The sequence below is a fragment of the Danio rerio genome, chromosome 13 (genome assembly GCF_049306965.1).
Source record: "Danio rerio strain Tuebingen ecotype United States chromosome 13, GRCz12tu, whole genome shotgun sequence".
NCBI lineage: Eukaryota > Metazoa > Chordata > Actinopteri > Cypriniformes > Danionidae > Danio > Danio rerio.
In genome coordinates, this window is record NC_133188.1 from 55,980,001 (window position 1) to 55,995,000 (window position 15,000).

General features: G+C 41.2%; 1 protein-coding gene across 1 annotated transcript in view; it reads right to left on the reverse strand.

Moving 5' to 3' along the window:
- inpp5a (inositol polyphosphate-5-phosphatase A) overlaps window positions 1-15,000 on the reverse strand; it is a 211,780-nt gene that overhangs the window by 96,235 nt on the left and 100,545 nt on the right. The window contains exons 5-6 of the mRNA XM_073920398.1: window positions 4,501-4,564; window positions 3,040-3,143 (exon numbers count right to left, since the gene is read on the reverse strand). Coding sequence (XP_073776499.1) covers window positions 3,040-3,143; window positions 4,501-4,564 — 168 coding nt within the window. The remainder of the gene's footprint in view (window positions 1-3,039; window positions 3,144-4,500; window positions 4,565-15,000) is intronic.

Genomic DNA, 15,000 nt, shown 5'->3' on the forward strand with positions numbered 1-15,000 from the left:
AGCTGTGAGATCGCCGCTGCCGCCTGCCGCTTATCAGTGTCACTCATCTGTGAAGAGCGCAGCGCGCAAAAGCCAATCGCAACCGTTTTTGTTGAGGGTGTGACCAATCAAAGGGGTTTAAGAGAACTAGACAAGGATCAGAAATTGAGCTGGATATTTATATTTGTTTATATTATTTGCTAAAAGCTCGTGTTGTTTAAAGTTACAGTTTATATCTCTGACTGTTTGTATTAAATGACAAAATTGTATTACAAATAATATATAAATATATTCATACATTTTAATACAAGAAATGCTGCTGTGAAGAAAATATAAAACTGTCTATGAAAAGCATCGTCAATGCACCATGATGCACTGAAATATCAAATTGAACCGAATGGATGGCATGATAATCGTAACCGAACCGAATCGTGAGACTAGTGTAGGTTCACAGCTCTAGCAGATTTATATTCAGTTTACCATCAGAGCATCAGTAAACAGCACTATTCCCTCTAACCTGCTTGACTGAGCTGAAGATGCTGTTATATTCACATTGGCTCATTTCTGAACACTGACAGGCTGTGACGCACTCCCGATATTATTCACCGCTACTCTGAATATTCATGTGAAACAGCAGGTCAGTGTGGCTCAGTCATGAGAGTAATTCCTGCACGCCGCCGGCCAGACACTAACTACATTTCTAACTGGTGAATGACATGAACTAGTGGGCTGTATCTGCCCACCGTCCAAAGATGATATGCTCAGCGGTTAGCATTGTGGCAGATCACCTACTGCACCTTTAAGATGACCAGGAGATTTCTGCAGTGTGATATATATATATATATATATATATATATATATATATATATATATATATATATATATATATATATATATAAGAGCTGGGCGATTTGGCAAAAAAAAAAAACATCTAGGTTTTTTATAAAGTTCGACCGATTCACGATTTCGATTTCGATTTTTTTTTTCTTCGTGTTACTAGTCTTCTCAAAACATTACAGCAACATGACTGAAGAAACATTCTCTTTAAAAGTAACTTGAAAACTCATCTGGTTAAGGAACATTGTGTTTTTAATGGCCATGTCATACAAAAAAATTAGTCAAGGTGTAAATAAATGTAAAACAAATTCACGAGTTAAATAGCGTTGCTGAAGATTTGAATGAGAAATATTTGTGTAAATATTGCAGTTGCAGGAATACAGAGGGATTTTTTGCTAGTTTTGCTGAGCCTAGGAAAGATTGGCTGTCAGCTCGGCTTTGACTTTGTCTTCTGATTGAATGTCAGGTTGTAAAGCTGCTGCCTTTTTCTTAAAAAGATACAGTGGAAGAAAAGGACTGAACATGGAAACTGTAAAGCCTAATTTAACCCAATGTGTGAAGCTGTGGACGTATAGCAGGAGCAAATACAAGCACCAGATGTGTGTCTAATATAAATAACATATTTAATCTATTTTTCTTTTTTCCTCTTTTAAATATCGATCATTTGATGCGCTTTGCAGCTCTCTCTGTATCATGCTGCCAGATCTGTCTGGTTTTCATCTAGGTCCACTAAATGACATCATGGGGGCGGCTACTTTCATTTTCACTGCTACAGTCCCTCACCTCTGCTCGTGTTCAAACCAAAAGATCGGGGCGGTTTTTCACATGGCAGGCTTTTACGTCCTTCATACATGTTGAGATCAAGTTTATCAACTTGATGAGGGAATGTCTTGACAATCCAGACGTGACTCAGACTAATGCAACAAGTAAAATCCTTCATGACTTCACGCTTTAACAGGCAGTCAAGCAGGTCGTACACCAGAAGTGCTGTGACATGGCGCGCACATGACAGTTTAAACTATCACACACCAGACGCGCACATTCACATGATATTTAACATGAAACTAATCAGATGGCGCCCTGTGGCGTGGCTGAAATATGACCTGCGTCTTGAATCGGGACTGGGCGGCACCGGTGTGTGTATAGAAACCTGTTTAGAAGTCTAAAATGCATGGCGCTGCGTGATGCTGTGCCTTGCGTCGCCGAGAGGCGCTTCTGGTGTGCTTCCTGCTTCATACAGAGAGTGAACCAAAGCGCATCGGTGCCATTATAATGTATTAAATATTTATATATTTTAAAATCACGATTTCTCGATTTGATTCAAAATTAAATCGTCTTAAAACGTAAATTCAAATTAATCGAAAAAATTGGAAAAATCGTCCAGCCCTAATATATATGTAGAAAATGTTTAGGAGTTTGTGCTCTTTCACAGATACACTTATACACACACACACACACACACACACACACACACTTGCCAGTGGTCACGTAATGAACTAATATCAACATTTAAATGAATAAAAATCTGAAAAACATTATACAAAATGAAAGACAAATTGTGTAAGTACAGATAACTGATAAAACATCAAATGTTATTATTATTATTATACTATTAATAACAACAACAACAACAACAAATGATGGTTAATTTTATATATATATATATATATTAGTGGTGGGTGGTTATCAGCGTTAACGTGAGACTCTTATCACACAATAAAAAAATTATGTCCGTTAATCTATTCTGAGCGATGGGTTGGGAGCTGGTGTGAACCTGTGCGGATGTATACCTGACCGGTGAGCCGTCTGACAAAACAGAGCCCTTCTGAATCACATCAGCAGGACGCCCTTCTGGATCTTTCACTTACTCTGAGGACCCTCCTGACTACACTTACATGGACATCTGTAGTCTAGTTATTTACCTTAATAGACAATAATATAATGAAGGTGTTTAATTAATCACCTTCTTGCAGTGAAGCCACAATGCTAACCACTGAGGCATCGTGTCGCCCCTATATACATGCATATATCAGTGTAAAAGAGACCTGATTTACATGAAGAACAGCATCTGTACACTGACTGACTGACTTCACATTCACTGTGTGACAAGCTCATATCTGGACAACAGAGAGAGGTCTCCGCTGAGTGATGATAATCTGATGTGTGTGTGTGTAAGAGAGTATCTGTGTCTCTGTGTGAGCGTGTGTGTGTGTGTGTATGTACCTCAGGGAAATAGTCTTGAGGAAACTTCTCCTTCTCCAGGGTGGCGGTGCTGCTCAGAGCGTCTGAATAAACCTCTTTACCCACAACCTTCCGGAACTTTTTAGCTGAAAGAAACACACACACACACACACACACACACACACACACACACACACACACACACACACACACACACAGAGGAGTTCATTAGAGAGAGATCAGCACTGCTGCGCCACCTACTGGACACACACACACACAGTAACATTTGTGCACACACAAATCCGTGCACACACACATATATGGACACACACACACACACAGCGACACATACATGCACACACACAAACATTTGTACATACACACACACACACAGACATGCATGCACACGAACAGAGACACATATACATATATATATATTTGTACACGTATACACACACACACACACACACACACACACACACACACACACACACACAGAGATAGACATACATGGTCACACACACATTTATGCACACACACACACTCATTTGCACACACAGACACACACACAAAGAAACATTTGTGCACACACACATGGCGACCTTCCGCATGGGAGTCTGTTGCTCTAACAAACATGGGCATCACAGTGGTGCAGAGGGCAGTACGATTGCCACAAAGCAAGAAGGTCGCTGGTTCGAGTCCCGGCTGGGTCAGATGGTGTTTCTGTGTGGAGTTTGCATGTTCTCCCCGTGTTGGTGTGGGTTTACTCCGGGTGCTCCGGTTTCCCCCACAGTCCAAACACATGCGCTATAGGGGAACTGATCAACTAAACTGACCGTAGTGTATGAGTGTGTGTGAATGAGTGTGTATGGGTGTTTCCCAGTAATGGGTTGCAGCTGGAAGGACATCCGTATTCATATGTAAAACATATGCAGGAATAGTTGGCGGTTCATTCCACTGTGGCAACCCCAGATTAATAAAGAGACTAAGCAGAAAACTAAATGAATAAATGATTGAATTATACATTATTTTATTTCATTATATTTTACATCACATGATAGGATATTTGACTATATTCCCTCATATGACATTATATGATTATATATCACACGGCATTAGATTACACTACATTACATTACATTATAAGGGCGCGAAGATAATTATGACGATAATAAGGTAGAGTGTGTCCGGCAGGGTCCGGCGAGGGCTAATGCTCACAGCGCTTTAATTAGACACGCGACCCTTGACCCCTGCCGCTGATGAGGTCACCGCTAACTGTCCACTAGCCTGAGTGCGCTATTAGCACACGCTCACATCCCATCAATTAAATCCCCATATTAATAAGCAGGACTGTGTGGTGCAGCCGACTGCGCTGTGCTGCGTGTGTGTGTGTGTGTGTGTGTGTGTGTGTGTGTGTGTGTGTGTGTGTGTGTGTGTTTTATGGCTGCTGAAACAACCTTGACCGCTGCGGATCTGACGGACACTTTAAACACACACACAAACCTCGGAAATCAAACTGCTGGATGTTCTTCAGAGACTCGTGGAGGAAATAGCAGCAACCCAGAGCCTGAAAAACACAGAGAAAGAGAGAGAATACACATTTAACACAAGATCATGAGCACTTCTGCATCAAAACAACACAGAAAGAAGAAAATGAATCATATTTAGTCCAAGATCTTATGTATTTCTGCATTAAAAAGCAGAAATAAGGGAGAAATTACATTTTTTAAACAAGCTTATGTGCACCTCTGCATTAAAGCAACACTAATAACAAAATTATACATTTAATACAAGATTCTGTTCACTTCCACATTAACAACAGCACAAATAAGAGATACATTACAGATTTAAAGCAATATTCTGCTCATTTCTGCATTAAAAACAGTGGAAATAAGAGCTAAAATACATATTTAAAGCAATATTCTGTTAATTTCTGCATTAAAAACAGTAGAAATAAGAGCTAAATTACATATTTAAAGTAATATTCTGCTAATTTCTGCATTAAAAACCAAAGAACTAAAAGATACTACATATTTAATATAAGGTTCTGAGCACTTCAGCATTAAAAAACAGCTCAAATAAGAGATAAATTCCATATTTAAAGCAATATTCTGTTAATTTCTGCATTAAAAACAGCTCAAATAAGAGCTAAATTACATATTTAAAGCAATATTCTGTTAATTTCTGCATTAAAAACAGCTCAAATAAGAGCTAAATTACATATTTAAAGCAATATTCTGCTCATGTCTGCATTAAAAACAGTGGAAATAAGAGATAAATTACATCTGATAGAAGATTTTGCCCTTTTCTTCATTATAAACTGCAGAAATAATTTTTTGAATCATATTTAATTCAAATTTATGTGCACTTCTGCACTCACAACAGCAGAAATAACAGAAATGATACCATCGGTATTACATTATAAACACTTCTGCAAACACACACAACCACGCACAGGCACAAACAGACACTCATATGCATGCACACAAATGACTGCACACACAGACACACAAACAAATGCACACAAACACAATCTCACACACACACACACACGCACACACGCACACACACACACACACACACACACACACACACACACACAGCAATGTCAAACAGTGATAAGACTGTGGAGATTTTCTGTTTATAAAGTGGAAGCAGCTTCAAATCCTCTGTGATTTAGCTCAAATAGGCAATAGTGTAGTCATCATACTAAATTTCAGTACCAATCGGTGCTGATATTTTAAAAACATCCATTTCCTGCTAACATTTAAGCGCTGTTGATGACGTTCTTAAACAGCGCTGATGTGCCATTGTGTTCACGTGCTCAACAGAAATGACTGGGATCAGTTCATCACTGTTCACCAAGTGCAAACACAGATACAGGCACACTGGATCATTTTAAAGCCACAAAGATCAGTTACTCTGTCTGTGAGGTGACAAACGGGCAATCTCCAACACTCCAGTGTCCCTGTATCTGTGTTAAAGTGGTGAACTGAGAACTGGTAGGGCTGGTAAGACTTAATGGCAGACTTAAGACTTCAAGAATGTAATGTAAAATGACACTCAGCAGTCTTCACTATAGAAATGTAATGTAACCAGTGTTTGATAAAGCAACAAATGCTCTTGCTTATTGTGTCTGAATGCTTTAAACTCACATGATATGTATAACAAATGGAACAAATAAAGAAATGCATTTAATAAGCTTAAAATCCACAGTAGTTAAACGTTGCCACTGATCTGCAAAATCCACACTTGACATTGCAGATCCAGTACTGTGACTACAGCAGATGTGCACATTGCGATATCGATGACGAAACCATATATTGTGAAGCCCTTAAAATACTTTGCTTACATTTATTGTCACCCAAATGATCATTATTTATACAAAATACATTAAAAATTCTGAAACATTATTAACTTTCCATAAAGCTGCTTTCAGTGTGAATGTACAGTAAAGTGTCAGCATCATTACTGCAGTCTTCCATCCTTCAGAAATCACTAGAACATGAGCATCTGATGATCATCAAAAACATTCATATTTAGGCTCTCCTCACAGTTCTCTCTGAATCATGAAAACAGCTGAAATAAGCACTTCTGGATCAATACCGCGTCAGAGAGAGCCAGATTTCCCAGAAGATCCTTCAAGTGGTGTATATTTCATAAGTGCGTGCGTTTATATTCCACAAAAGCGCACAAACTCTGCTCGTCTATGAATATGAAGAAAGAGCTGGCTTTGGCTCTTTTCTTATGTAACGGCGCTCAAATATAACATGTAAATTATAGCGGGAGCCGATTCTGTCAAAGCGGCCGATCTGAGCCGCTCAGGCAGAGTTTAGCATGACCAAAGATTTACTTCAATAGGATTATATTCTTAATTTTTAGCGAACAATCAGACAGTTTCTGTGTCTGTCGACGGGGCCAAACAAGGCACAAGGCGCCGGGGATTTGATGCGGTTCACAGTTCACTAACTGCTTTTCTGAAGGGCTTTTTTTTTTGCACCTCCAGTCCTTAAAGTTGGCCTAAATAAAATAAAAAAGCGAAACCTGCTTCTTGTCCGTTTAGAGCTCAATGCAGCGGCCCAAAACTGAGGCTAAAGCTCTCAATAGACGCTGGAGAGTCATGGGAGACGGACGTCCGAGAATACGGCGCTCAGAAAAACACAGAATACAGTGGAGAAGCACAATAGAGCTGGTTAGACACCAGTGAATGGCCGTCTGACGCTCTCAGGTTCGCTCTGGTTCACTGATCTTCACACGTATGGAAGATCTGGAGCCCAAAGCCTCCAAAGAGAGCCAGAGCCGGGCTGGAGAGCAAATGAGGCTGAGGTACTGTATGTGCCAGCTGGACGGAGACTCCATTAAGACAGAAAACAAGCTGTTTATGCACACACTCATCTCTTTCCCAGACACTGGCACTAGTTGCTTTCTTAAAATCCCTCCATATGTCAGTGCCAATAGCCTGGTGGTTAAGTGCGCCACCATACAGCACCATGGTGCTCGAGGCCCTATGCTGATCCTTCCCCTCTCTCTGCCCCCAAATCTTTCCTGCCTGTCCTACACTGTCCTATCACTATGGGGGAAACCGGAGCACCCGGAGGAAACCAACACCAACACAGGGTGAACATGCAAACTCCACACAAACACCAGCCAAGGCTCGAACCAGCGACCTTCTTGCTGTAAGGCCTTAGTGCTAACCACTGAGCCACCGTGCCGCCCTGTACTACTACAATTACTCATAATATCTAGAACAGGGTGCCCAAACATAGTCCTGGAGGGCCGATGTCCTGCAAAGTTTAGTTCCAACCACAGTCAGACACACCTGGACTAGCTCTTACTAGACTCTCTAGAAACATCCATCCAGGTGTGTTGAGGCTAAAATCTGCAGGACACCGGCCCTCCAGGACAGAGTTTGAACACCCCTGATCTAGAATGGTATAAACTTCTTAATATATGCAAAGCAGCAGCAGAAATCAGGGGATATTATGGAATCTGTTTATTTACATGTGTGTAAGTACATATCCGTTAAAGGGCTGCTCCAGAGGTTATGTTTAAGGCTAAAGTGATGATGATGATGATGACAGTGATGATGATGATGATGATGACAGTGATGATGATGATGATGATGATGATGATGATGGTGGTGATGATAATGGTGATGATGATGATGATGATGAACAAGATGATGATGACGATGATGGTGATGATGATAAAGATGACTATGATGATAATGATTATGATGATGATAGTGATGATGATGATGATGAACAAGATGAAGGTGTAGAGGATGGTGATGATAAAGATGAAGATGATAATAAAGAAGATGTAGTTGTGGAGGAGGAGGAGGAGGAGGAGGAGGAGGAGGATGATGGTGATGATGAACAAGATGAATTTGATGATGATGGTGGTGATGAAGATGATGATAGTGATGATGGTGATGACATTGAATAAGATGAAGATGGAGAATGATGATGATGATGATAAATGATGACTGATGATAATGGTGATGATGATGTTGAACAAGATGAATTTGGTGATAATAGTGGTGATGAAGGTGATGATAGTGATGATGAACAAGATGAAGATGATAATAAAGAAGATAAAGTTGTGGAGGATGGTGATGATGACGATAATGATGATGATGATGATGATGGTGAAAAAACTGATGAAGAAGATGGAGATGATGATGTCAGTGGTGATGATGATAAAAATGACGTCAAAAACTCCTGTAGCTCTGTCATTGTAGAAGTGTGTGTGTGTGTGTGTGTGTGTGTGTGTGTTGCATTATTTATGAGCGTCGGCTCATCTTGAGATTAAACATTTGCTGATTTGTCAAAAGCACAAACAGAAGGTCTGCAGGCCTCACACATTTAATTCCAGAGCGTCCCGGCCGGCCCGCAGAACCGCCGAACACGCAGACGTGAAGGTCGGCTTCCAGGAAACACACACGTTTGTCTGCGCGCGCTCAAGTTTATGTGCTTTTTCACCTCAAACTGCCAAGCAAAGACGCCTGCCACCGACACATGTACTGTACCAGAAACAGCAGAGCATCAATAACACACACACACACACACATACACACACACACGCACGCACAGACACACGTTCAGACTCATTCGCCTCTGAACAACACACAGATATTCAGAGTTCTAGCATCAGGAATATGACCGTGTAGATACAGTAACTCCTCCTGTTTACCACTCATCATTACTGTAATTCAGCATGTGAACATCATCATATCCGCAAAACACCTCAAGCCACAGTAAGATCCCGTCAGGTCTTATCTTATCCCACAGCGCTCCCGTCATATCATCATTTTCTTTTCGGCTTAGTCCCTTTATTCATCAGGCGTCGCCACAGAGGAATGAACTGCCAACTTATCCAACATATGTTTAACACAACAGATGCCCTTCCAGCTGCAACCCATCACTGGGAAACATCCATACACACTCATCCAAGATCAATTTAGTTGATCAGTTCCCCTATAGCGCATGTGTTTGAACTGTGGGGGAAACCACACCAACACAGGGAGAACATGCAAACTCCACAGAGAAACACCAACTGACCCAGCCGAGACTCGAACCAGCAACGTTCTTGCTTTGAGGCCACAGTGCTAACCACTGCACCACGGCCCCACATAAACAACACACTGCTATTTAAATCTAATATTCATATATACTGTACGTAATGCTGGCTTTAATTAATTAATGCGATCTCTAACATTACCTGACTTATTAATAAGTGTTATAAAGCGTTCACATTGGTTATTTACTATCAGCGGTAAACACCAATCACTCATTAACATCATCAAACCTTATTAATGCACATTAAAATATGATCATCATCATCATCAAAGTCGTAATTCTTCATCCTGAAAGTTCTCAGTGTTTGATAATCAGCACAGCAACAACACGCTCATCATCTGCTCAGTTCTGCACACACACACACGCACACGCGCGCGCGCTTTAATAAATATTTAACGTCAGAGTTCAGCTCCTGCTCTCCATGAAGAAACCATTATATTAGCGGCTGCAATTAATTAATCGGTTTGTCCCGGCAGTGACAGACTCCAAATATTAATTGGAGCCGGACGGCGCTGACAGGAAACTCTTATCTTTTAAGCTGCGCTTTACAATGGCCGGTGTCAAGCGTATGTTTGTCACGTCCGCCGTTATTGATTACCTGCCAGATTCACTTGAAATAATTAAAAGTGTATTTTACATATTTATAAAGCGCACTGTCACGGCTGCTACTTAATCTTCCATTAGTAAAATGCTCCGGGTTAAGTGCGCGGCACGGAAATGAGTAATCGCCGTAATTGCAGACAGAAAGACAATAACCCAGCCATAAAGGCACATTTTATTGGCCGCTGCGCCTCTAACCGGAGTTTGGACTGCACTGAAGCTGGACCACACACTAACATGCTCTCAAACACTGCAGTGCACGATTATAAAGGTGTGTTTATAGTGGTGACAACACACTCCTATACTACATTAACCTATTATTCTTACGTCGTCTTCTTCTTCTGAGACTCATTTCTATATGTATCTCCTCCTAGACCATTCAAGCTACAAACCTCCTAACTGGTCTGACTCGGGTTGCTTTATCTTTTCCAACTGATCCGACTTACGCCCTATTCACACGGGGCTTCAGCGTCAATGCTTGACAGAGGGCGTGTCTGAAGTTGGAGCTGAAACGATCGTCATAGAAGCGTCAGCCAATGAAATTCAGTCAGCAATAGGCCACTGTCTGAGCTGGTGTATTTGCATACAGCGATCTGATTGGCTGACGCTTCCGTCGGCGCTTGAAAAGTTGAGCTGGTCTCAACTTCTGCAGCGAGGAACGCTTCTGAAGTGGCGCCGACGGATCCACAATGCAGTTCGGCAACGCCTGACGTCACCCATTCAAAGTGAATGGGAAGCGTTGACGCTGACGCCCCGTGTGAATAGGGCGTTACGGTTTTCCTAAAGCTGACCCAGTAAATTTGAAAAAGTCCCGTTGACTTAACATTGGACCAAACTTTATGAGCTCATAACTTTGCACGAGGCTGTCATACCCCTATTGAAAATACCAGCTTAAACCAGCCTAGGCTGGTTGGCTGGTTTTAGGTGGTCAACCAGGCTGGTTTTAGAGGGGTTTAAGCCATTTCCAGGCTGGTCTTATCTGATCAGGCTGAAAAATGGCCAGCTAAAACCAGCAATGTCCAACTTAAACCAGACTGGTCAACCTGGTTTAGCTGGATTCAGCTGCTCATTTTCCAGCCTGACCAGCTAAGACCAGGCTGGAAATGGCTTAAACCCCTCTAAAACCAATCTGCCAATCACTGATGACCTTTCAACTTACTAGCCACAGCCTAGCAACCACTTACAGCACCCTAGCAACTGTCCCATAGACTTCCATTTAAAAAAAAAAAACTCCCATTGACTTTACATTAGATATACTAACTAACAACATACCAATCCATACTAGCATCATGCTAATTCATACTAGAAACATACTAGCAACATACTAATCATACCCATGACATGCTAATTCATACTGGAACCATGGTAATTAATGTTAGCAACTGCCTAACAACTCAGAACACCTAAGAACCACCTAGCAACATCTTAGCACTCACTCAAAACATCTTAGCAATTAATTAGCCACATCTTAGTAACCACCTAGAACACCTTAGCAACTGCCTAGCAATTTTTTGTATTTCTGGGAAGACCCAGGACACACTGGAGGGACTGTCTCTCGGCTGGCCTGGGAACGGCTTTGGATCTCCCCGGAGAAAGTGCTTATGCGGAGGAAGTAATATAAATCTGCAGATTTATAATAAACACAAGTGTAGATGTGTCCAGCTGTGGGGTTTTGGAGACGTCTGCATCAGCATATGTGGATAAGAACAGGACGTGTGTTTGGATATAACTCAGTTTTCTGACCACACTTCATTATTATTGTTCATTTATTCCTTTGCTGGAGATCAGAACTGAATTTAGAAACAGTTTTGAAGCAAATCTTTGCGCTTAACAAAGGAGATTAAATATGTGGGCTGATGGATGTGTTCAGTGGAGAGAGTTTCCACCGTTTCCTCACTCCACCAAAGTAAAGGAGTAAAGTAAAGAGATAAAGTAAAGAGGCTGAATGGAGGAGGCTGGTTCTTTATCTTCGTGCTGCAGATGCTCTGATTAACTGTGTTCTTGCTAGTGAAGCGTTCAGTTATTACACAAAGTCTGCCATGTAAATAGCAAATGCACCATGGAGCGACGCAACTGACTCTTAAAGAGAATGAGAGACGAGTCTCTGATTGGTTTAATGCAGGTTATGCTCAAAACACAGCCAGAACTCATTAAGAGAATCAGCACAGCCCTGATAGACCATGCACCAGGCGCAGAGCGGATTTATCCATACGTAAAACAGCAAAAGTGGATTCGGAGACACAAACAATGCTTTAGCCCCATGAGCTTTAAACTTTGTGCCTAGATCATTAAAATAAAGCACGTGATGTTTGCCCACAGTTTTTTGTCTGAATTAAAATGATTAAAATCTGAAAAATATCAGTTTATTTTAATATAATTAAATAAGTAAATTATTTAAATGAAGCACGTTTTTAGGGGAATGTTGCATCGTAAGAAATAACGTGACCTCAATACTCAAGCTGGCCATACTTTTACAGTATGGTGTTTGACAGGATGGTGTTGACGATAACACTGATGATGATGAGAATTACTGTTATTATTATCTGCATTTAATAATAATTATGTGCAGTGCGTGTGTGTTTTTTTGGAGCAGTGCAGATGATGGACAGTAAAGCGAGCAGGCCTCCAGATGGTTTGCAGCACACACTGTCCACAGTGCGCGCACACACACACACACACACACACACACACACACACACACACACACACACACACACACACACACACTGACCTTTCATGGATTTTCTGCATTGGCTTTGAAAAATGAGCCATAAAGCAAACATAAAAGTGGTGATTTTTCCCCAGCGGTCAGACCTTGAGTGTGTGAGGATGAGGAGTCAAGCGCTCATCATGTGTGCAGAGGGCAGTGAGACACGTGTCTGTGTGTGTGGACAGACAGACAGACAGACACACCGAGAAAATGAGATGGTTCATCTCAAGAGGTTGTATCCCATTAAATTGACACACACACACATCTCATTTGTATTGTTTAGCTTATAATGCGCACACACACACACACACACATTTCATACATATGATTCGGCACTCATACACATTTCATACATGATTTAGTTCATAGCACACACACACATGCACACTTACACTTTATACATATGATTTGACTCATAACACACACACGTGCTCTCACACACAAATGCACTTGTGTTTGCGAGAGAGTGTGTATGTTCATGAGAGAGAGAGTGTTTGAGTGTGTTGTGTGTATGAGTGTGTGTGTTTGAGAGTGTATATTGTGTGTGTCTCTGTGTGTAAGAGAGAGAATGTGTGTGCACATATGTATTTCTGTGCTTGCGTGTGTGTGTCCACATTTACACAGGCTGGTAAATGCAGGATTGACCCAAACACTTTTGCGTGTGTGAGGGACGAGCGGCTCCTGGGCCCCTGATGGATGGCCCCTCGGCCCCGCAGAGCCTGCAAATAAGAGCCGGTGACGGAGACGCCTTTAATGAGACGCTCTGTCTGTGTATCCAGTCAGACTGAGCATGAGGAATAGAGAGAGAGCCCATACACACAACACTCCATCACACACACACACACACACACGCTCACTCATATTGACAAACAACTCGTCTGTCTCACTGTCCTGCTCATCCTCCGCGTGTGTGTGTGTGTGTGTGTGTGTGTGTGTGTGTGTGTGTCTGTCTCTGATGGTTACCGATGACACACACTCTGTTTGTGCAGTATTGGATATTTATGCAGTGTTTCTCTGCAGACGGCAGGTGAAAGCCAACGCTGAATAACAAGTGTAGATCTCCATCAACACACACACTTGAAAATACACACACTCAAACACACACACACTCAATCTCTCTTACACACTTATACATACACTAACTTCACATACAGACACCTCCTACATTCACACACACACAAAATGTATACTCACACACACAACTTGTACACAACATTGTTCACACACACACACACACACGCGCACACACACAAACAAATTCATACACAACTACACAAACTCACACACTCAAATATACACAAACAAACCAAACACATACACACACAGACACACAAACTAACACACACAATCTTATACAAACTTATTCACACACACAAACTAACACACACACAAACACAAACACATTCAAATATACACACAAACACACTAAGATATATTCACACACAAACCTGCACACATACACACACACACACACACACACACACATACAAACTCAAACATACCATAAATACATACACAATCAAACACAAACTAACACACACACACACACACTCTTATACAAACTTATCCACACACCTGTACAAACAAACCTAACACACACACATACTAACTTCACATACAGACACCAACTACATTTACTCACACACACACACGCACGCACACACAAACATATTCATACACAACAACACAAACTCACACACTCAACATATACACAAAAAACCCTAAACATACACAACACACACACACTCAAATATTCACACGCAAACTAACACACACACACTCAAATATACAATACACCAACATATATTCACACACAAAGCTGCATTTAAACATACACACAAACAAACCAAACACATACACACTCAAACACACAAACTAACACACACACACACACACACACACACACACACACACAATCTTATACAAACTTATCCACACACAAGCAAACCTGTACACGCACAAACTTAACCACACACACACACAAACATATACACAAACAAACCATAAACACATACACACCCAAACACAAAAACAAACAAGCACAAACTAAAAACACACACATACACACACAATCAGTAACTCACACACACACTGCAAAGGCCACAAGATCTA